We start from the raw sequence: 24,076 nt of genomic DNA, 5'->3' as shown, positions 1-24,076 counted from the left end.
GTCACACAGTTACGCGTCATGCATTAGTCGCGGATGAAGATTGAGGAGAAACGCCGTCGGGAATTTTATCAGTCAAATTCGAGCAGCTGCTACGCCATTAGAGGCATTTCCACCTAATTGTTTCAGCGCCCTAGCACTCCGGTGTCTGCTACCGGCTCGCGTTTTCCGCAGGCCTCAGAAATTGCGGGCGTGCCAAAGTGGCGCTCCTTTGACGACATATTAATCGTCGCCCCTTACACCTCACTGACTGATACGATCGTCGTCGCTTATTAACGCTCCCCTCATTTGTAATCTCGATTGCAGCCGAACAACGCTCCGTACTCGCGACTCATCGTAATTGTATTATACTGCTATTTTACGCGGTATTCAATTGCTGCAAATGATTACGCGCCGTGGTACAGCATTAATAAGGTCTTTTGTATGGGCACTCGTGCGAACTGCGCGCGTTCGACTTCGCATATCGCGTCGCGATCTCATCATTGTGCACTGATAATATAATTATCGGGACAGTTAAAATTATTGCATTACCGCGGAGTAATTGTGTGGGATGCTGGGTTCCTTTGCAGGAAACGCATTGTCCGGCATTGAGAGGCATTCGATGGACCGCGCTCGCGCACTGTAATGCAACACGTTTACACATACTCGCTGCGAACGAGATTTAAAAACTTCCGAAAGCTCGTACTCGTGTCCTCACTCGTGCAGCGGCAGAAAACCCCCTTCGCGCAACTTCCATCCCGCTTTTGTTTCTCTCAATTCACCGTTCGTACGCTGAAGCTGCGAGTGTATTTCGCAGATCGATCGGCCGATAGGACGTACGAGCTCTTTAATTAGCGCCGCGCGAATTAAAAACTTCCGCATGGCTGGATAGGAAGAGTAAAAATGTCGCGTGGAAACGAGAGACGCAGACGAATTGATCCATGAAACGTACGATTATATCTACGTGGTGTATCCAAGCTCGCTGCATGTAATGGCGATCGTAAAAACACCTTTGTCACGAGAACTTTTTTTACTTTTTTTTTATTCACTTTGTTTTGAAGAGAAGGATCAGATTGTATCACATTGCCAGACAGCGTTAAAAATTATCGATGGAAAAATTCAACCTGTGTCAGATGTCGAGGATCGCACATGTTTTTAACAAATTTGTAAGTTTAAATTTATATAAAATAGAATAACATAAGGAAATGACAAACATTATTTTATGCATATAATATATTTCACGAATTTAAAAAAATTAGAAGAAGAATCTTAAATCGGTTCATCAATTCAGACAATTATCTAATAGTAGATCTGGGTAAAAAAATTACAAATAAAATCCCGTCTGTATTGGCGACGTAACGAAGTGAAAGCATTTTGCTGCAACGTTTATTTCGTTCAATTACATTTGGCAGCCATAGTGAAACTACACCACGGGCTAGAGAGTGGATTCCCCAAGCTTGTTTATGGTCTTCCATATATCAGCCTTACGAGCAGTTAACAGAAAGAAATGGCCGCAATCCTTTGTCTCTAATTCAGTCACTTAACTGTTAGTTACGTTTGATTGTAATCTCTACCGCAACGAACATTTTACTTATCGATGTTACTTACATTTATATATAATAATTAATTATATAGTCACTTGATTAAAACTTGCAAAGTATATTATTTGTTTAAATGAATTTATACATCACGTTTTCATATAATGTTCTATATTACGTTTTAATGTTTTGCATATTGCGCTTACGATATTGCTTCTAAATTTTCAGGAGTATGAATTTTGCATTTAAAGCTATAAGCATATTCTAAACCTCTTTACTCCTTTTAGAATTTTTACGTAACAACTGATATGTTAATTTAAAAAAGGTACAGAGTTTTATAGAGAAGATAGAGTTTTTTTTGGAAAATATTCTTTTAAGATTCTTTGCTCATATATCTACGCGCCGATCGGGAAACTTAATTAAGAGTTAACGAGAGAAACGGCATGCCGCATGAGTCAAATATTGGTTCACTACCCTCGAGAAGTGTATTACGAAATTTACCACGACTACCGTTCGTTTCAAATCGATGCGGCCACAATCCCGATGCGCCGGCCGCGGAAAACCAATACGAAGAAACCACGCGCACTCGCTGCGAGTCAATTCAATTGAGCAATACACGAGCAAAACTCACATTCGCTATTTTCCAAAATTTGCGGTAAAATTCAACAGATCTCTATGCTCAGATTTCGATAAATTATTTAAACAAATTTTTTTTATTCAAAAAATTGAATTGAAAATGCTGAATATGTCACTTGTGTTATACGTTTTTAACCGATAATAGTGCACAGTAAAATGCGAAGTAAGATTGTATCTTTCACTCAATATCGAGAAAGATTGGAAAATGTGAGTTCTACTTCTATACAAACCATAATTCCCAGTGCCGCATCACAACCGAACGTGATTCGTCGCAGCGATGTAAGTTGATCGAGTACGAGTACGAGGTGAGTCATGTTGCAACGAAAAGAATCAAAAAAATTCGAAGTATGAGACTGTGTGGTGGAAGTTGGAAGAACGCGAAGCGGCGGAATAAAGAGAGAGACAGAGATTGAGAGAATACCGCGACTTCCTGAAGAAGTAATTTCTGTCGCCTCGAAATCAGTTTCGCCGGACGTCCGTAAATTGCCGGATACTCCCCTCGCGTCCTCCCGAACTGACCGGGATTCCAGCTTCTGGTCACCCTCGCCACTCAATCAGAGGGTGGAAGTCCGCGTGCTAGCTGCATCGAGGGAGAGATCTTTTCTCCGAATTTTTTTCTCTCATTTCGCCGCAACTAAAGGAGCATCCCCCAACGATTCCGTTCCCCTCGGACTCCCCTCGATTTTCACCTCGTCCCGCTCGTCCTGTTACCGACCGATTGGCGGAGCAAAGTTTCAGTCCCTTGACTTTCACCCCCATGCCGGCCCTTCCGCGTCGTCACGAAGAGCAAAACCGCAAAAGCAATTTACTATCGTGTGCCTTCGGTCACGTACCTGATGAAGAGACGCGCGCCGGAACGATCGAACAGCCGGGCATGAAGGGTTGCGTGGATTTTGAGAGCTATACGAAAAAAGTGAGACACGATACAGATATGCTTTATGAGCACATTTTTCAAGCTGACAAAATCAATGTTTCTTTTCGCATTTTCCTGCGAATTTTTAGATAATATGCATTATTTATTCGAGATTGTATATCGATACGTGACAAGTGCGAACGTTTTAAATCTTTCAAATTTTTTGTTTTATTTTTATAGGACTTTTTATATTTATTTAAATATTTGTTAATACAACATATACAAGTCAATGATATTTTAAAATATATAAATATATTTAATATATTAAATATTATTGCAATGTTCAACGTCTAAGAAAGATCTTAATAATTTTATTTCAGCGATTATATTAAAACAGAAAATTAATAAAGAATTTTAATTTTAAGATATTTTTTAGTTTCATAGGTATTATGTGATTTATTTAGTCTTGTTTAACATATTGACATGATGCAGTAATTTTATCAACGCTATCGATAATGATCTCCGCAAATAGCTACTTCATTAAGTAAATAATACATTATAATAGTCGAAATATAATTTAATATAATAATGCAATATAATAGTCGAAATAATCAAATGTGTATTGAACATGTCTTAATATGTATGATATATCTCACATATAGATCGCATTATTGAATTGTGTGTTGTATTACAAATATGATTGGATACGCAATTAAATTTCGTGAAAGGTCTAATTAATTGAATAAATAAGTCGCTTTATTTTTTGACTTATGACGTTATAATAGGTATATCAGTTATTTCATAACTATCATATTTATATTAGCTCTTCTTTACAAGCAAATGTAAATACACATTTTCTATTTACTTCGTTATAATCTCTTTGCATCTAAAATTGCAGAATCAAAGTAATGTGTAAGTAGATACAAGAACTTATTAGCGGTTTCAAGCGGTAGGGAAGAGAGGTACGTAGGTGGTATATAACCCTGAGATCATAAACGTGCCTCACTTACCTCGAACATGATATAACTTTATTACGCGAGATGAGAAATATTTAGAAGCTGCTTTCATCTCACGTTGCTCCACACGTTTATATCTCTATTCAGTTTTTTTTCTCTCTTTTTTTCATTATGAAAACAATTTACAACTTTAAAATTTAATTAAATTTAAGTATACTTACATATTTAATACTTATATTCGCCAATCGTAAGGGTTAAATTTTCGAAAATATATCATAATTAATAATATGCAAAGTAAATTAACATACTTGAGAAGAGACTTGAGTGTTTATATGGTACCTTTGGCACAGTATAATTCTATTACGGCTGATACTTACACTGGACGACTCTATCTTTCTCGTTTAAACGATTCCGTGTTCCTGTTTGCGCCGGTGCACCTGCGCTCGTAAAGTAGATCCCTTTGTAACAACATAAACGTGCGCATGTGCGTAAGGCTTAAAGTCGCGCGATAAAGAAAAAGAAACTCTTGAGAACCTTTTATTACTGGCGCTGTGGACTCGCGTGTTACGAACACATTTTCTGCATCCGACCTTAACTGCAGCGTTGCTGACGAACTACAAGGAACGAGGTGCAGAATTCGAAGATCGATGCGAATGCGACAGGGAAAGTTCTCGTGCAATATAATCTTTGATTTTTACATAAAATCTTGGATTACAAAATTTTTTGCAAGTGCAATGTTGGAAATCTGCTTGAGTCATTGTGTTGTCTTATTAATACCAAGATGAAAAATATTCTTCATGGAACTTACAAAACCACACAGACACAACATGATCTTGCAGTATTCAAGAGGGGACAATATCCGATCCGTTGCACGCATGGGAATACACTTTTAAATTGTCGCGTTGCAATTGCCTTGCGGTATTTCACATAGTTCGACACGCAATCGTTTCACAAATATCCATACGAATGCAATCCGCAGGCAATGAACTTTTACTCTAAGCGATGTTCCTCGCCGTACACACATATACGCCGGAACACAAAACTCACGATTTTGTATACTCGCGGCATTTAAAAAACTAAAAAATTTGATTCAAATCACAACAGCAAAAATATTCTCCGCACTAACAAGAGTTCCGTTTATTGCAAAAATTTTATTAACAAATTTAGATATTAATATATGTGTACATTTTTGTTTTCGAAACAATACCAAACATTATTTTAAAATATTTGTGAGTTCTATATTTTTTATATTTATGCTTTGCCGCGCGATAAAAGTGCCAATTTATATTAACAAGCAAAACGCGAACGAGAGAGCATCAAATGTAAAATTCGATTCGGTAAACACGTTAAACAACTATTAAAAAGGGCAGAGAGGGAAATTATGTGCAGATCGCTAATCGACGTGTGGTCTGCGTTAGCCAACATTTATGTTAAACGAATCATGTAACGTTGATCTCTGTTATTCTTTCACAAAAGTAACCGCAGACACTTACCGCTAATTAACATGAGAAAGAGGATCGCTAGATTCTAGCAGAGGTCACTCAAAGGGAGAAGAGCGAGAAAAAAAGAGTGAAAGAGAGAGAAACAAATACGGAAAGCGAGGAAGATGCAGCCAAGGTTAACGAACGGGAAAATGAATTCGTTAGTCATTTAACCAATTGACGCTAGCGAACGACCGCTCGCAGACGCCGCTGGGCCACCGTACAGTTACGCGCAACAGCTGTGGCGGCGTTCGTGCAGCACTGCATATAGGCGCGTCTACTCAGGTTAACCTGGCTAAAGCATTTCGCGCGGAAAGTACCGATTATGATTCATTAGCATCGCCATTCTGTCCGAGGGATTCTCGACGCTCTAACGAGAAAGTATGCGCGCGGAAGGAGCTACTACGCGCCTGGCTTTACCAGTGCATTTGAATATTAAGGCGCGTCCGCCAACACGCCGCATTGTATCTTCTGTTCATAGAGAAAAGCACGTCATATAATAGCTTTTCCCGACGCCACATACCTAATCTACTAGCGCATTGTGCTTCTCGAGTAGGTACGTTAATTCCATCGATTCAACGTAATGGAAAACGTGCATTAATGGCTGCAACATAAGCAGCACAGGATGTTATGCAAAAAAAAAAGAAAAAGAAAAATCTTGAAACAAAGAAAGAGCTCTGTGGATATTTAACAATGTGTAGAAATAATTTCTATGAATATCATCTTGATTGTTGTTCCCAAAAATTCAATTTTAACATGATTTTAAGCGTTTGTCGTTTTCTTTATAATTTTTCCCGGGCGAAGATGTCTTATAAAAGCTCCGCACAAAAGACAGACAGACGATTCCGGCACGGTAAGACACGAAAAGTGCCGGCGACTCCGCCTGTCACTGCCAGGCAATAAGGGGACGAAAAGCCAAAGGGGATCATAAAGACGCATCGGAGGTAACTCGATTATCCGCGCGAAAAGTACGACATGACGAGCCGTTATACGACGTAGTAATTCGAGTTCCCTTCGCTCCGTTACCGCTCCCTTGTGTCGAGAGCAATTCTCTGTTGTAATTTAATCGGCTGTCGATAACCGACAATGGCGGCTGTAATCTAAAATTGCTTTTTAAGAAGAGCGCATCTCTTCTCTCTCTCTCTTTCCCGTGGCGTTTATTAACGCCAGACGGCGCTGAAACTGTCGTTATGAGCCCTTTTTTTTTTTTCGTCACCCACACGAAAATCCCGCAAAATGGGAAGAAGCTGGCGGTGCGGCTTGATTTGTGAAAAGTAGCCCTCCTGCGACGACTCGTCCTTGACGTCTCGTAATATTACATTTAGTGCGAGTTATGGAGGATTGGCGGAAAGTAAAAAAGTTCAATCTGGCATTAAATGACATCGTCAACTCTGATAATTCGCGCGCGAAGCGCGATAAATTCTACTAGCATCTGTACGCGATAACTTTTTTTCAATATTGTAACTTTTTTACATGACAGTTAATGTCCCGTAAATTTTTTTGCAATTACGACTGCTCTATTTTGCATAAAGCTACCGAAGTGTATCCGATGCTGAGGAAAGTACGACCGTGCATGCGAAATCAGTGGCCTTTTTGATGCAAATAAATACACGTATACACTCAGAGACGTATGCTATTTTTTTGCAAAGTACTTATCGGGACATCCGCATGTTTTCTCGAACTTAGAGACTTATATTACGCGAAACAATGATATATTGAACAGCAGTTTTTCATTTTGCAACAGCAATATTATTTTTTTATTTTAAGCGTTATCAGGGATTCTTTCGTTACACGACGAAAGCAGGAACGATCTTTCGTACGATATGAAATCATGACACGTATAGATCGACTTGCTCGAATTGACTTTCCGTTCGCTCGCGATGTATCGCCGATCGTTCTCAAGTCAATCACGTTCATGATAGGATAATGGTTGAACGGGAACGCTATTGGATACGTTTCTGAACAGCTATATGACAGATCCCATGCTCAGAAGTCGAGGTAATTTAGCGGCGCGCGTGTACTTAAGCCGAGAGCGTAAATTCATATTAAGGGTGCCTACGCACGTCGGTACGCCTGTAACCGATAGGGACCCGGAATTTGGGTCAGATGGTATCCTCTAATAACCCCGTGCACTAATAGGCTTACTTGCGGCCACGGCTGATGCGCGATAGGATGATGCATCGTATCTCTCCCGTCCCAGATTACCAACGTACTTGAAAGCTTCTGTACGGACACGCACGTGCGAATCTATGAGCTGTACATGTAACTGCCACATTTTATGTACGTCGATATACAACGTCGTTACTTGTCGGCAACATTGAGATCCATTTTGCGCGAGACTCGTGATCGCATTGACCGTTACGATATCCGATATAAAAGCGATTCTTTCCATTTTTTTTAGATTATAAAGTTTTGTGAAATCCAGACACTGATCGTGTTTTTTCCATATTAATTTTAACACCGTATTTAATTCTTACTAATTATGTGAATACTTATTTATTTTTAATAATGATGCAGTTTTAATACAAATAATATTAAAATTTTTTAACAAAAATTCTACTTGTAATTTTTATGAGATACGAATATGCTTGTTGAATTTTTTAAAGTAAAATACTATTTAAAATATTCTTATAAAGACAGGTTTGAATAAGGGAAAAAAATAGAAAAGTCCTATTTAAAGTCACATTTAAATGTCATATCTAATGGAACAGAAAAGAAGTTTTGACCTTTTAGATACCATACACACATATACACTTTCACATTCTCGACTGTGAGTAGGATTGGAGATTCTTACGAATGATGCACGGATAAACGACTTTGGTGCACGCGAATGTCAAGAATATTGCATCGATAACCCGCGCATGAAATGCAGAGAAGCTATTCGATGCACCGCCGAGTATGCATACGCATACGGCGCATATCGCGATCGATACCTCTGTTTCCTACGAGAATTTCCATATCTTTATGAAAGCGATTGCGAAACATGCGGTGAGGGTGAAATGAGAAATTTTGATAAGCGGAAATCGATCGTAAACGTGCTTTGGTAAGTTATCTGGAATGTAAACAGATAACATAATTTCGAGGAAACTCTGCAGACGTTTTTCATCTTCTGTAACTTGAGAAACTGCATTTTGCAACGAATTATCGTTACACACATCAGAGATCTTCATAGCATATAGTATAACATTTTCGTTTGTACCTATGATCATGTTATGCGGAAAATATTTGCTCAGAGTTTAGTTTACATCAAACACTACATAACAACGAGCAGCACTACGAAAGTAAATGTTAGTTCGAGCAAAACTCCACTTGCTCGTGCATGCGTTTATTGACGCGTCTAATGTGCATAAATTGTAAATTACGGGTGATAAGAGCTGCAAAGTGCAAGTGCATCCTCGATAATCTGTTTCGCTTCCATCTAAACCAAGAGTTCTCAAACCTTTTCTTCTCCAATCTTATTCATGATTTTTTTCTGTGAGCTTAGAGACTTTTACGTTTATATATTTTAAAAGAGAGATTTTATGCCAGATTTAAAATATAGCGCGAAATATTTATTTTCTATTTTAAAAAATATTTTCCCACACTTTGACTTGAAATATTTAGCAGCTTATCAAAATCTCTTTACATCTGCTAATTTAGAAATTAATAATCAACTCGATACACAATGCCGTTAATTAGTATGTGCTCAGAATATTCATATCTATTTTGATGTAATTCGACACGCTGCACGAAACGTTTTTACGCGTCAATGGATGTTATGGTGCATATAGGTTGCAATTACGAGAACGATTAATCGTGTTGGAGTTGCAATTAATAATTTGACAGATTCATATAATAGTTGTTGTTGTTGTTGCATTATGAAAATGTTCCCGCGTGTTTGAACGTCGATCAGACCCGATTTGTCCTGCTTCAAAGGTCCGATTTTCGATGGGCGAGAAACTCGGCTGTTGTGTGCACTAATTCGGTGCATGCACCGATGGGGGGTATATCTCCTAATTGTACAATATATAATATAAATACAAATATCACATAAAATTTAACAACGAACATATCTGCAATTCCAATCCATACATAGAGTAGGAGGAAATAAATTATTATTGTTACATTATTTTAAATATTATTATAAAATTTTTATTTAATTTATATCAAATAAAAGATATAACGTAAAATGTAGAAGAAGAGTTTGATTTTTGAAGGAAATTCTTACGCTGACGAAATAAAAATTGATATTTTCTGGAAACACATTTTCTTGAAAATCAATAATATCAAATATCTTCTTTGAAAAATATTGAGTTTCAAAATTTCCAATCCTTGACAGTTCGAAAGAAGATACTGACAATAATGTTAAAATACAAAAAAGAAAAAATTACCCTTATTTCTGTGTCACGGTGATGGTGTAGCTTATGCGCGGTAAACGCCAGGAGACTCGTAGAATGCTCGATGCTAATGGCTGTCCGGAAGGGCTCGTTGCAACGGCGCTAAAGGGTCCTTTGTGGAACTACGCATACATCCCGAAATTCCCGCGTCGCTGTTACATCCGTGTTCTCACGGATATACCGAGCGCACTGTATTCGTCTACGCTGAAAGAGGAACTTTGAGGACTGGTTGAAAGAGCTGCCATGCATTCTTCGAGCGGCTGCTCGTTACGGGGGTTTCGTTACGAAGAATTTGGCGGAAGAATTCCGCTCCTACCCGAGGCCAATCGAAACGTTCTTTCCCCCCGCTCTTTGAACATTTAGTATTACCGTGAAAACTGTAACGCGAGATGAAGTAACGCGAGACTCATGCTATAACAAGAAAATATCTCATAAATATGTAAAGCTTTTGAGGGACGAGATGGTTCAAGAAAACGCGTTATATAACGTATGATGACGCATCCTTTTGAACTAACACCGCGGAAATTCTTTAAATTTTTAAAACTCACATAATATCGTTAGAAAATTACAATGTTAATGTTGTGCATTGAATAATGCGTGCAGATAATTTCTGTTATAATTAATGTTTTAACGAACAGTTTTTACCGACAAATAATTTTTGTTGTTGCAGTTTGATACACCGAGACACAAGACCGGAGCCAGCAATACGATGCTCTACTCTAAGAGGGGCGACCAGACTGCCATCGGCACCAGACCATCGTAGCGAGGCTCGATTAAGGATAGACCCGAAGGTGTTGGTCTTCGTAGAAACTCTATATTCCAGACTAGGCCGAGAGATAGCTGAGTTGCTAGTTTATAATCGAATAAAGTGAGTACAAATCATTTTTCTCTCAAACACTTAATCGGCGAAAAAGTTATGAAGACTTTATTTATGATTGACCAAGTAATTACAAATCTACTCGAGCAATCGCGAACGCTTATTCTCGATAGATAATTACAAGATAATTGATTTATTTCGGAATGAAGCTCGTTCGCGTAAATGTCTGACCTACTTGCATGCACTGCATTTCGCAACGTCTTTTATGTGCGCCGACCTGATTCTGGAAAAAAGATTTTACCCTAGCGCGATCTAAAAGTAGGTTACGAACGTAAGCTTTCTTCAGAGTTCTCGGCCGTAATATTTCATACTATTAGGCAAAAAGTATACGGCTAATGGCACCCAGTTGCCGGAGTCGATCAATATCGTACTCCTGAACGAGTCGCAAGTTCGCTATTTCGCGGCCCTTTTTATCTGCAAAGCGCAAATCTTTACCTCTTTCGTGAGGGAGGAACGTTAAATGGTTGTACTCCGTGAATTTGAAGAGAGAGAGCACTTTATTTCCGTATTTTTAAACGAAAAACCGGTGATAAATTCGCATGTTTGCTTTAATTCCACAAAACCGTCTGCCAAAGTTCCATGCGGTTACTCGTCATCGAGAATTTTGAAAGAATTCGTAAATTGTATTTTATTTACGAAGCTCTTCGGGACTTTTTCATTTTTGCAACAATCCTTCCGCCGCAAGCGTTTGCCGGGAGAAAATATTTCGACATTTTTCCCTGAAAAAAACTGTCCTAGATCTTGTTGTAATTCCGTACCGTTCGAATTTTTCAAAAAATTCCCGGCGTTATAATTCCGCGACGAAGATTCCACAAATCCCGCTTTTACTACATCGTCGGCGATGTTATTTCGTGAATGTCGGTATAAAAATTAGAAATGCAGATTCCTGCACTCATCGTGAAGTCCAAGTAGTTTTTATGCTATTATACGAGTACCGCGAATATTTTAAAACCATTTCTCTCCCGGTATATATGGTAGAGATCAACGTCACATCGACGCGGAATATTGTGAAAGTGGTTATTCCCGTAAGTGTGTTGCTACCTTCTGTTATTCAATTATACCGCAGGTGCGATATAGATTTTTATAGATTCGTATATAAGAATTTTAAAATCTCTTAAATTATGTTTGGAATTAAAATCGCCGAGCGAGCGCGATATCAGTTCATAATAACAAGAACGTGATGGTGAATAGGCAAAGATGAAGTGCCGAGAATAACCGTTTATCTAGCGCTAGAATACCGTAACAGTGCGGTATGTAATTTTGCACGGTTACATATTGTTAATACATGCCAATATGAATTGTTAACATGTAAGCGTGTAAGCTTCACAGTGGTGCAAGGCACCGATATTCGGATAACTTGTTAAATAAATATTAACGTTGTCCATAGTACAATGTAGCTATCTAGTAGTCGCGCAACTGTATGTACATAACGCGACGCAACTGTATGTATAAACTATAACGAATCTATACAGGACGATACAATTTTGTGTCTATTTGCAACAGCGCGCGAAATCTCATGTTTCCGTTCCGCGAAAATCATACCGTGATAAGCGCGCTTGAAAAGTTTAATGAATCTGCTATCGGGGACACGGTGTATTGCGAAATTTACCTCATTCATGATATGCGCATTCATTATACGTTAATAGTCCAGCCAAGTCCGTTATAGGAGTCGAGCGATGCAGACGTTTCGAAACTTTGGCTCGTGACGAAAAGAGAACTTAAACCGTATGTGGATCTCGAAGGAAGAGATTCTGACAGACAGAGAAAAAGAGAGAGAGAGAGCAAGAGAGAGAAAGGGATGGAAGTCGTCTATATATATATATTCTCTTCTGTTATCTCTCGATTCTTCCGCGGTTGATCAAATAATAATGACGGAGTAATGCGATCCGATGCCTGCTTCCGCAGGCTTTAGCGACTATCGGGAATTACAATGGCGCAGCCGCGTGACACGATGCACATGAGGGAGCATATTGTTGTTTAGAGCATAGCTATCGCATTGATAGAGACGAATAGCGATAGAAGGGAGGCTTTTGTGCCTCAGTGAGAGGGAGGAAGACGGTGCGATGTAGAACACGGTCGGACACGGGGGTAAACATGCAAGGTGCACCTTCGTGAAGTGGCGAGCGACGGAGGTTTCGTTCTCGCGTGCGTTCTAGAGGGATAGAGCATCGGCCGATATAATCGGAAAAGCAACCAACATCGGCGCGCAGGGGAACGCGGGCGAACCACCACCGGCCAAGCCCGTCGCGGCGGTCTCTCGTTTGCTTTATCTGGTGCAATTTCATAATCGATACCGGCGCCCGAGGGCTGGGGGGGAGGGGGCGGAGGGGTCGCCCACGCCGGCCGCACAACGTCCACTTGTGTGTTGCGGCCGACGGCAGCAGGCAAATTTTGTTGTCGGAGATTGCGAGGCGCAGATATGGAAAGCGTCGCGCCGAATCGTGTTCGCCGCGAGCTGCGTACGTGTATATACATATCGTCGTTGCATATCGACGTGCACATAAACACACGTAATGAAATATTTATCTGTATTGGTGCATGCGCTTCTTTGCGCGTGTAGACGAGCATCGCTATGTCTGCCTTACGCTGCGTATATACATGTATATAATGCGATATGGAAAGTTTTGAATCTGGGATCCACACACAGCTGCGCTAGATAAAATGCGATATCTTGCCTGGAGGATAGTCTTTCCTTTTCTCTCTCTCTCTTTTTCTCTTTCTTCCTTCAGGCAAGGCATAAGAAAAATAAAGGTGAAGTAGAAGAACTTTCTATAAGCGAGTTGAATTTTCAACGCGATTTACGTTACGTACGAGCATCGTCTGTTTTATCTTGCGCTGTAGCTTTTATTGCTTATTAACTGCTTTTACGTACACTCGTATCGCTTTATCGATTATGTTGCAAATGATGAATAATGCAGATCCAAAACACACAAGACATTATGCAGCTCAGCTAAAGGTCTATTTCATTTTTGTTCGAATAAAAATTTCATAGAACGCGTTTAAATGAAAAATTGCTTGAAAATTAGCATATTATAACAAACTTCAGTAATATGTAGTTTGAATGAGATCTCTAGCGAGAATATAGAAATCCCGAATATAGAAGGGAAGAAGCTTCCGGCGTATATAAAAATTGAAATTAAACTATCAAATGTCAATTGTCTTCATCATCGATATTCTCTTCGACACATGTCAGTCAGACGAGATTTTCTCAATTCTCTCGATATTTTTTTATCTATTCTTCATCGGTGGTTTCTTCATCGATGCATATCTTTCTATCGCATAACTCGTAATAAATGTTTGCGTGTTATGAGCACGGAGAAAGAGAGAGAGAGGAGGTCTTCTATTTCTCAATCGAGAGCGGCGATATCGATCACGGTTCTCTAGCATGCTATTCATCCCCCTCGCCCGTGATACCCCGATACTAACGCAGTCCGTGCGACACGGTCTTCGTTACCCGCGGCAGCGACGACAAGAGAAAAGAGGGTGACGGCCGAGCAAAGGGTAAATGTTTCACGGCGCGCGTCACCGGTGCGGAAGCGTCGATCAACCCCTGTGTCGTGTATTTTTTCGTCGCACGCACCAGCGACTTTCATTTCGAATCCGTCTTTTCATTTCGCAACTTGTCTGGATCGTCCCGCCTCTACTTCGGCGCGCGTCCCGTATTGTCGCAGTTTTTCTTGATTTCGCTCGCCCCTTTTCCCATCGCAATACTCACTCCTCGGCTGCTAAAGAAAATAGATGAACCATTTTTTTGTCGGGCGCTGCGAAATACGTCGGGCCTATCTTACCCTTATCACGCACAAATTACGACGCACTTTTAGGTCTTTCATTATTTATGAAAGAGAAAACGCCGTTACGTATACGGGTTCGCCACACTTACACGCCGGGGGCTGAATTTTTAATGGCAGCCACGCGGTTCCGTGATTTCCCTCGTATGTTGTTATATACACGATACGGTCGTTCACGCGGAAGTTCACATTGGAGGTATTTCGGGATTACGGTGAAAAATATGCGGCGTTTATTCAGGCCTTTTGCAAAGGCCGGCGTCGCTATTTCGATCGCGCGCCATCGTTTATTTTCAGCAGCCATAGAAGAAAATCAACGTCTGTCACGTAAATTCCTCTATTTATATTCAGTCATGCTGCATACGACGTGTACAAGTGTGTTGCGTAATTACTTGAGATATTACCGCCTTGAATGGGATAAAGAGGTACATTCTCGAGATATGTACAATGCCGCTCGCGCTAAGATTTGACTCTATTTTTTAGTCGTTGCAAACGTAATAGCTTCTACCTGATACAGACATTGTTCTCGGAAACACTTGACATATTACCGGCATAAATTCTTGTAGTTCTGTAAAATATGGAAAAAAAAGGATTACACGATAATTTGTACATGTAGTTAGGAAATGCAGTTGTTTTACATTTTATGCATATTTTAATAAGTACGGTGAATATTCATTACAATATAACTGCAATGAAATATCCTTCGGTCTCTCTCTCTCTCTCTTTCTGTCGCTCTCTTGTTTTAAATTAAATCTTCTCATCTATTCATATCTGCGAGCGTCATGATTCGCGAATATACCTGTAACATAAAAATAACAGAGTTACAATATATTGTAGCTTCGTAAATGAAACAATGCAGCTAATAATACAACGAGAAACAGACAGTTATCAAACGCGGCATTAATAATGCAAGTCTGACAGTATAAGGTTTAAGAACTTTTCCCCATACGTGAAAGACTGATATTGATTGAGCTATGATATTTTAAAAGCAGCACGCAGTTATTTTTATCGTTCCATATACACAATGCAAATTTGTATAAAGCCATAAGTGAGGCACCCATAAAATTGTTCCTCGACATACGTCAAACTCTTACGTCATTCTTTAAACGCAGATTTTATGTTTGATATTACATTGGTAAAAAAAGTTTCCTAATAAAAATTGAGGTTCAAGATTATGAAATATAATATAATAAAATAAGCAGTTCTTATAATTTTCAACGTTTTAAGTAAGAAAAATGTAAGTTTTAAATGCCAAAAAAGTTGAGATAGTATAATTGATAGCCACGATGATCTTGTGAAATATTTCTCTTTTGTTGGTAGATTTGAGACTTCCGAGAACACAGAAGTGCCACTGTTTATGTGATATACTTACTTTCTTACGTGGATTTGTTCACGCTTACGTGACAGTCTCTGCTCGTTTATATTCGGATCGCGGAGCTATTAGAGATTTCTGCCTGTCGTCTCACTAGCTTGTTCTTTTCTCAAAGAGTTACCCGTATGAATGACATTACGCACTTATACTGATAGGATACACCATTCATATATATTGCAACATAACATACACAATTGAAAACAACCGGACTTTACGGATTTCCGTTCGAAATAAATATGTATGTATCCGATGCTATCATGACGTATGACATGACGAAGACTTCGTGTTAGAAATACATTTTCCTTTCCCGACACCCACAGGGGAAAGATGGACAAGCGATATAAAAAATAAATCGCAATGGCCTTGTATTGTCGTGTCGTCGATAAATCTATTTATAATTCTCCGAGCGCTGTAATATTTCATTGATAATTGTGGAACCAACGATGTTTTTTTATTGATCCTAATGATAAAACAAAGATAAATAAATCTGACATGTAAAAATTAATTTCGGGGTAGCACTTGAAATTTTTATTTTTATTTCTTTCTTCAAATATAAGCATTTGTTTTTTTTTCAAGATTAAGCGCTAAGACTATGTATCTACCTCAGTAACACAGGCCAACATAAATATTGAAGGTGGTATGCCGAAGATAGAACGGGCGTTAAAGGGTTAAATAATTCACGTCAGAGCGCCCAGCGATATTTCACGTTTTCCTGCCGAGTTGTAATCGCAGAGATCTATTATTTCCAAAAGCTGCGCCTTATGCTGAATAATTTTTTATTCTGAGTGACCGAAGCGGAGAACGACGGATCGGAGCGTTAACGAAAAATAAGTTTATTTTCACATTGGATTCGCGCCAATGAACGAATGATTTACTTGCACTCTTTCACCGCTGGCATCGGTCGTGATTCATTAGATAGAATTCATTATTCCTGTCGAAATAATGCATTATACACATGGTAGAATGATTCAGTCCCGTCGGTTTGGCACTATCTCTAATCGTAAATCATTAGACAGACAGATTTCATAATCTTCCCCGGAATAATGTATTAGGTGTATGGCGAATATGAATAAGCAATATACTCACTAATCCAGAATACATTTGTCACGCACTAGTTCCATATATAGTGGATATACACATGGGACGTGTGGAAAATAATGCACGCGCGATTTAAGTGATGCGAATCGAATATTTGTAAATCGAACATTAATACCTTTCTTAATCAACAGCAAACAATCGTACGACCAATCGCAGCCTTTTCGCGTATTGTACGTGAAAGAGAATTAAATTGCAACTATTGCGTTTTCATTTTTAATAGTCACACTAAATCTTTTGCCAAGCGCGAGCACAATGAAAATTCTCATCGGAGGATTAAATCGGTCGGGAAACAAAATCGAGCATCGTTGCGAGAATAACGGATGTAAAACAAGTTACGTGAGTACTCAAGCAGCGTGAGGAGTAGGAACGTGCGCGAGGGTTGGTAAATTAAAACCCTCATCAAGGATTCAAACAAATTCCAGCGCTATGTTGAACAGATTAGGGCCCCGGGACCGTGTCGATTCGAGACCCGCCGTTTTAAGCCGGTGGAAATCAAGCGGGTGAATCACCGGCTTGATTAATACCTTTTGTGGTCTTCGCCTAATTATCCCGAGAGACCTGTAATTAATAGCAGTTGGGGGAAGCGCTAGCCGAGCTAATCGTATTTTTATTTTCGCACGCGCGCGCGCGGATAACCGCGCTTTTTGGATTGATAAATTCTCGCGGGATGAGTGGAACGAGCGCTACTGTAGAAATAAGACAAGCAATTAATACGAAATAAGAAAGCAATGAAATTCGAATGCTATTCGATTGGAAAACAATTACAGCGGTGATCGATACAACGGTGTCACGAGAAAAAGCAGAAAATTCATCTCCTCTTAGCAGGAGATTGATCGAAGCCCACTTGGCCGGCCCGGGAACCGTAATAATTATCGCCATGCTCAATTACACCGTTGCGGACCTGTCCGATCGTAAAATCCTTCATTTGTTCGGTTTCGCAATCAGTGTTGCTGCTGCAGGTCGATCCTCAAGCCTTGCCTGTATCATTGCACATCAATAATTTTTCTCCCTTTGACCAACGTATCGCGTAGGATAGGAGATTCGAACTTTTCAGTGGTAAACTTTTTCAACAAAATTTAATTAGCGTACAAATATATAAAGGCTTAAATGTTGAAAAATATTTGAAACACATTGCTAATTAATTACACTTTAAATTTAAAAAAAATTATCTTTGAAAACATTTTAAATCCCAAATATTTTGCTGTGCTTATTATTATAAATATTATTATTTTTACGTGAAACTATATTTTTTTCACTTTGGTTGCTATTTATAATAACGAAATATGAAAATATTTGAACAATATAATGAAAGACATGATTCTCAAAAGAAATAAAACCAAGGGCTTTCATGTAATGCAATACGTTAGCGGAAATTCTACCGCGGACAATCAAAAATTCACTAAAACCCCATAATCATTACCGCAACAATCAATTATGTTCTCGATGCGTTATTCTGTGAATTGCTGGTCAGATATCCACAGAATTTCCGCATTTTCCGCGATATTGACTCCATTGTTGAAGCATATACATATATCACATCTCGTATTTTTTCTCACTTATAGAACGCGATGCGCGAACATAGTTTCCATGCGCGGAGAATATCGTTTTGCCGCATCGCTCCGTTGTAATAGAGCCACTTTCTTCGCGGCTGACCTGCTTAATTGTCTAGACAGGTTTCACAGAATTTCCTTGCGGCTGCATGTTTTCCCGCGTCCCTTTCCCTCGCAGCCTCCACCGACGTATAGAATGTCAGCGTAATAAATACATCTCTGAAACGCCATACTGTCTTCGAGTGTCACTTCCGCCTGGGAAAGCGCGGAAATTCAGTGAGCGGGCGCAGACGGGTGAGACGTAGCAGACGACATAATTTTGCAACGCACAACGCGTTCACATGCGTCGAGCTGTGAACGCTTCTCGGTCGGATCGCTTTATGTATTTATCCCGCGCTCGCGATATTCGTGGGTAACTTTCCGTACGAATAATTTTCGATGGATTTATTAATTACGCGTTTCAATCATTTTGTGTGTTTTCCGCGCGTTTCGTGGTCAACGAGCGATTGGCATCGCAAATTTATTACTTTCATATGGCGGAGGAAAGAGGAGAGCACGAATGATTTATTCGGTGAATTAATGAAAAGGCAACAAACGCGATAACCGCTTCTGCAAAGATACACAATTTTGATATCGCGTGCCACAGTAACGAAATAATATCTGTCAGACTAATAATAACTCTCGCGAAAAAAAGAGTTCCCGATCCTTAAAGAACAGAGGAGAAATCGATTTGTCGTTATGGCTTGAGTCTTGTCAAAGTACAAGACAACGATATGTGCAAAAGAAATATCAACATAACAAATGAAACGGAAGCAAGCGTGTAAGCTAGTGGCTTACAAAAGCAGAGAGCACTATTAGCCTTTGATCTCCATTTCTCTAGAAAATACAGTTCCACGCAGGTGAAATACACAAATGGCGAAGTCGTATTTCTTTGTGATCCTTCTCTCTGCACCTTCGATCAGGTCTCAAAACACGTTTGCAGCGTCGAGGGATCGCGCGGGAGGCCTCGCGCAGAGAACGAAAAGCGAACGTGTAAAGCGGATCAAGAAAGCGTAGAGAAGACCGAGAAATTCATAAAGCGCTTCTTAAGCTGGCATAGAAGAACATCAGTCAGTGACCTTCTCGCGTCGGTGAGCGATCCGGCTTGCCCTCAAGAGGATTCGCAGGGAGTTCGTTTGGTCGAAAGCAGTCGATGGCTCCGCACGCCGGAGTTCAAAGCTCCCTCGGAACGCCAACGTCGGATATCACCCCCTTTTTGCTAGATATCCCTCGGAACTTCCAAGTCCGCCGCTTCCGAGTGCCCCTCTTATCGACCTCCATTCAATCGACGGATGGACCCCACCCGCGCCTTCCTTCTCGCGGCTCCTCTTCTTGCTCTTTGTCTTTAGCTGAAGACCAGAAGGGATTGAGATAATACGGCTTGTCTGTAATCGCGGTCGAAGCCGATAGAAATCTGGAGAGCTGAAAAATGCGGTTAACCGGCACATTACACCGCGCGCACAATAAAACGAATTTCTTGAAAGTTACCAATCTGATTGATCGATAATCGATTATACAAGAGGCAATTATTGGTGCAGTTTTTTTTCTATCATTTAATATAAATCAATACGTAAGATCTGAGTAATTTACAAATAGATATTTTTCTCACGAGAAAAGTTTGGTAATCAAAAATTCAGAAAAATCCAAACCCTTCAGAAACATATAAATCTAATTATGTAGCTGTTTTTTATTTTAGCAGAAAAGTCATTCTAGGATTGAAAACATTTTTTTTAACCGATTTTTACCTTTTTTATTAATATCTAAAACTATAAAAAAAATTGAATACAAAATTTTATTATTTTATTTTTTAATATTTTTGGTATTCTACAATATTGTAGAAAACAAATTTTTACTTTGAATATTTGAGGAAATTAAATTGAATCAATTGAAACGAATAAAAGATTAACTTTGATGCTAATCAGGAAAAGTTGTTAAAGAGATTTGGCTTTTCTCTCTTACGAAAGGATTGAACATATCGCGCGCGCACTGAAACGATAAAAAACGTAAGGACCGTCATTACTTGCACGAGGTGGAGAAGTTTACGACTGTCCATCAAGATCTCAAATTGCTTGCAGCGCGCGCGAGCATTCTCCCAACTTTCCGTAGAAAACCAACTTTTATAGGAATACGTAATTTCCCCCCCCCCCCCCCCCCCCTGACAGGAACGGTTGTTGCCGAGCGACGTCGGCCAACCTGTCAGGACTCTCTACACTTCTTCCACGTCGTATATATATATCATACTCGACGAAACGAATCGCGCTAAGTTGGCAACATCCGCGAGGATTCAACAGCAATATTACCGTTTTCTCAGACTGCATCTTCGTGGAAAAGATCGTAAAATGCAAGCTATGAAATTAACTTCTGCCACACCTCGCGGATAAATCGCGCGGGACTGAATTTCGCAAAGATGGAAAACGTACGGCGCAAACGATCGGAAAATCGCTGATTCACTAGGCGATCTCCTCTCTCCGTTTTTCCTTTTGGCAAACCGCGTTCAACTTAAGATCGAATTTCAACAATGCGTGAGAACAATCAAATATCGTTTGCTGGTTTATAAATGTCTCTAGAGTGGAGTTGAATTATATATGAAAAGAGATAAAATATTCGTTTTACTTATATATTTCTAATATATTATTTGAAATATATTATCTGTTTTCACGATAAATTCTTTTTTAAACTCATTTTATTTTTAGTGATTTTTAATGATTGCATGAAGCTTAATGGAAGCGATCTCTTCATTGAATCTGCATAATTATTAGACGATAAAAACTATATAGACGTATAATTCAGTATCGCGAAACGTTCTAATTTAGCGTTACCTTTTTCTTTGATCCAATCGAGGAAAGTTAGAAACAGCATGAAGCTGTTTTCTCTGCTTGCAGCTGTTTCAAAAATCTCATAAGGCACGTTCGAGTTAAGAAATTAAATTGCTCAACTGGCGAAAAGTGGCGAATTGTCGCGTATAAAGAACTTCGCAAAATCCAATAAGTGCAATATGGACGAAAAATTGAAAGGTCTTGGGTTTTGTGGATAATAAAAGGAAATTTTTTTTTTTCTCTAATATTTTATTATGTGCAGTCCATGAAAATCATATTTTGCAGTTTTAAAAATATTTACAAAAATGAAAAGTCAGATTTTTTTTTTAAATTGTTTCTTTAAAATCTTTTTATCGAAACTAAAAAAGTTATATGATTAGTTTTTTACATACATTTTTTGCTAAAATTGAAAAACTGTAATTAGTTTTACACGTATTGCAAAGTTTTAGATTTTTTATAAATTCTCAAATCATTCTCTACAAAATTTTCTTTGTTATGAGCTTGTATGTAACTTAATTTACTACTTCTTGTGCTCTTTAAATCTTATTTCTTATTAATATATAAAAATTTAGTGTTTAAAAAAGACTCAGAAATTTAAAATTACATTTTTGAAAGTGCGGTTTTAGAAAAACGCTGTCCGGGACCTTTCGTTGCTAAAATGGTTGCTTTTACACATTTACTATGCTTGTTTTTTGTTCCTCTTCCATTTGCCCTTGTATATTTAACAATATTACATTCCCACAGTTCATTTAATTGTAAAGAGAAGAATATATTTAAAAAACGAGCAATTCTCAAATTGCTTCTTCGCGAAATCAGATAATTTATTCTTCCTAGTTTCATCTGTTATTTAGAGAGGTTCGCATCCATCGTTGGATCGAGAAGGATTTTTCCCTCGGCTAAGTCTTTCTGAAGATCCCTCTTGAACCTCCGAGCACCCTTCTTTCTACCGTGAGCTTCTATTCAATTCCGAATGAATTCCGGTTCTCTATTTAGCGCTCTACTTCTCCCCGCAGAAAGGGTCGAATACAGATAAAACGGAATAATAAGGTCTAACGTACGATCACATTCCGCAAAACAGTAGTTTTCTACTTCCACGCTGGCCATTTCCCGGCATAAAGCCATAGCTATCTATAGATGTAATTATACCGACTATGTATTATAGCTATTAATATATATTTATCCTTTTCTCTCTTTGAACTTAAGCGGCTGAAATACTTGGAGAAAGTATAGGAATTGTTTTGAAAAATTGTACAGTCAACCAGTGTGCCGAAATTTTTTTTAAACATACATTGCTGAAATCGCTTCAAGAGCTGTTCACATTCTAAAGTCAATGTAATAACTTCCCGGCACACAATTACACGCTAATTCCAATCTCGCAGCGCAGAATTCCCAGAAGGTCCGAAGCTGACGTTGTTAAGGCTGAAATATTAAAGTATCTAGATGCAGGCATAATCACTTGCATAATAAAATATCTAGATGCAGATAAGCGTACTTGTGATATATTACATCTAGATTAAGTGTGAATAATTGAGCACGTAGGGATATAACATTTACGAATAGTTTTTATTTCCTTGAAAAAGTACTTACTTTTTCTTTGAAAAAGTACTTGCACAACTTTACTATACTAATATTTTATTGCGCGCGATGACAAAATTATGAGACACGAGTTTCAAGGAAAATGGAATAAGAATTATTGCGTTATAACATACATATAAACGGATTTGGGCTAGTTTTTATATTTTCTCAGAACTTTATTTAATACGATTACTTGCAAATATTACCCGAGATATAGATACGTATACAAAAGATATTTTTTTTCTCTCAAGCGCAACAAGAATGACAGCGCGTCGCGTCCATAAAATTCGCGCGAACGATGACCTCGAAACGAGAAGTAACGTTCTTCGTTTCGGGGTCAACTTCTCGCGCACCTGTTCCCGATCACCACGCCCCAACGATTTTACAGAGAAGAGTAACCGCCGGGGTGGGTGCGCCTCGAGAAAGCACGGACGATTCGCGAACCAATACACGTAACGGGTGTGCGACCCTCTTTGGTCTCCTCTCACGAGGCAAGTTTGATTCGAGAAGAGGACAAATCATACCGATGAGGACTCACGGCTTTGGCACTCTTGAAAATATTCCCTGCGGCGCTTTACCCAAGCCTACTCATTCCCTACGCTCCGGCTGTCGCGGCATCCTCAACTCCGTGCAGTTTTCCACCGCGATTGGCACTCTCAACTTTGTTTCTCAATTTCGTTGCCGCGACCGCTGCGTCGCCGACACACGAACTTACCGGACCGTATACGAAATTTCACGAAACTTGTTCGGGGCAAGCAGGGAAGAAGCGCGCACCGACGCGCGATTGCTACAACCAGCGGCGTCGTCGCTTTTCTCTCCCGCGGCGGTATGATTTATTCAGAAAGCGGGACCGGCAACGTGCAGCTCTCAAAGCACAACCTGCGCCCAAGCAGTAGACGCTCTCGGATCGCTGACCACCAGACGCTGTATCCCCGTCGGCGTATTCTAATCAAAGACGTATTCTGGCATGCTCTAATCTAATCTAATCTCGACCAGGGCCGTTCGGGAGGAGAACCTTTCATCGGGACTTGGCGCGACTCATGAATTAACGAGTAAGCGATGTCTCCTGCTAAATGGCGATTCGTTACGCCGTAATTGGTCGAGCTATTCACAGAGAAGCGCGTTATTCAGAGGGACAGTCGAGAGAT

At 39.4% G+C, this 24,076-nt stretch overlaps 1 protein-coding gene across 3 annotated transcripts in view; it reads left to right on the top strand.

Annotated features, from left to right (window-relative positions):
- The window catches only part of sfl (N-deacetylase and N-sulfotransferase sfl), a 236,944-nt gene that overhangs the window by 186,462 nt on the left and 26,406 nt on the right, over positions 1-24,076 (top strand). For 2 of the 3 annotated variants that reach the window (XM_067351321.1, XM_012374430.2), the window contains one exon: positions 10,487-10,684. In XM_067351321.1, coding sequence (XP_067207422.1) covers positions 10,487-10,684 — 198 coding nt within the window. Of the gene's footprint in view, positions 1-10,486; positions 10,685-24,076 lie in introns of those variants that run through there. The other variant, XM_012374431.2, reaches the window with a different exon arrangement.

The sequence above is a fragment of the Linepithema humile genome, chromosome 3, assembly GCF_040581485.1.
Source record: "Linepithema humile isolate Giens D197 chromosome 3, Lhum_UNIL_v1.0, whole genome shotgun sequence".
Lineage (NCBI taxonomy): Eukaryota > Metazoa > Arthropoda > Insecta > Hymenoptera > Formicidae > Linepithema > Linepithema humile.
Note: the sequence above shows the minus strand (reverse complement) of the source record. Positions and strands in the feature narration are given on the sequence as shown.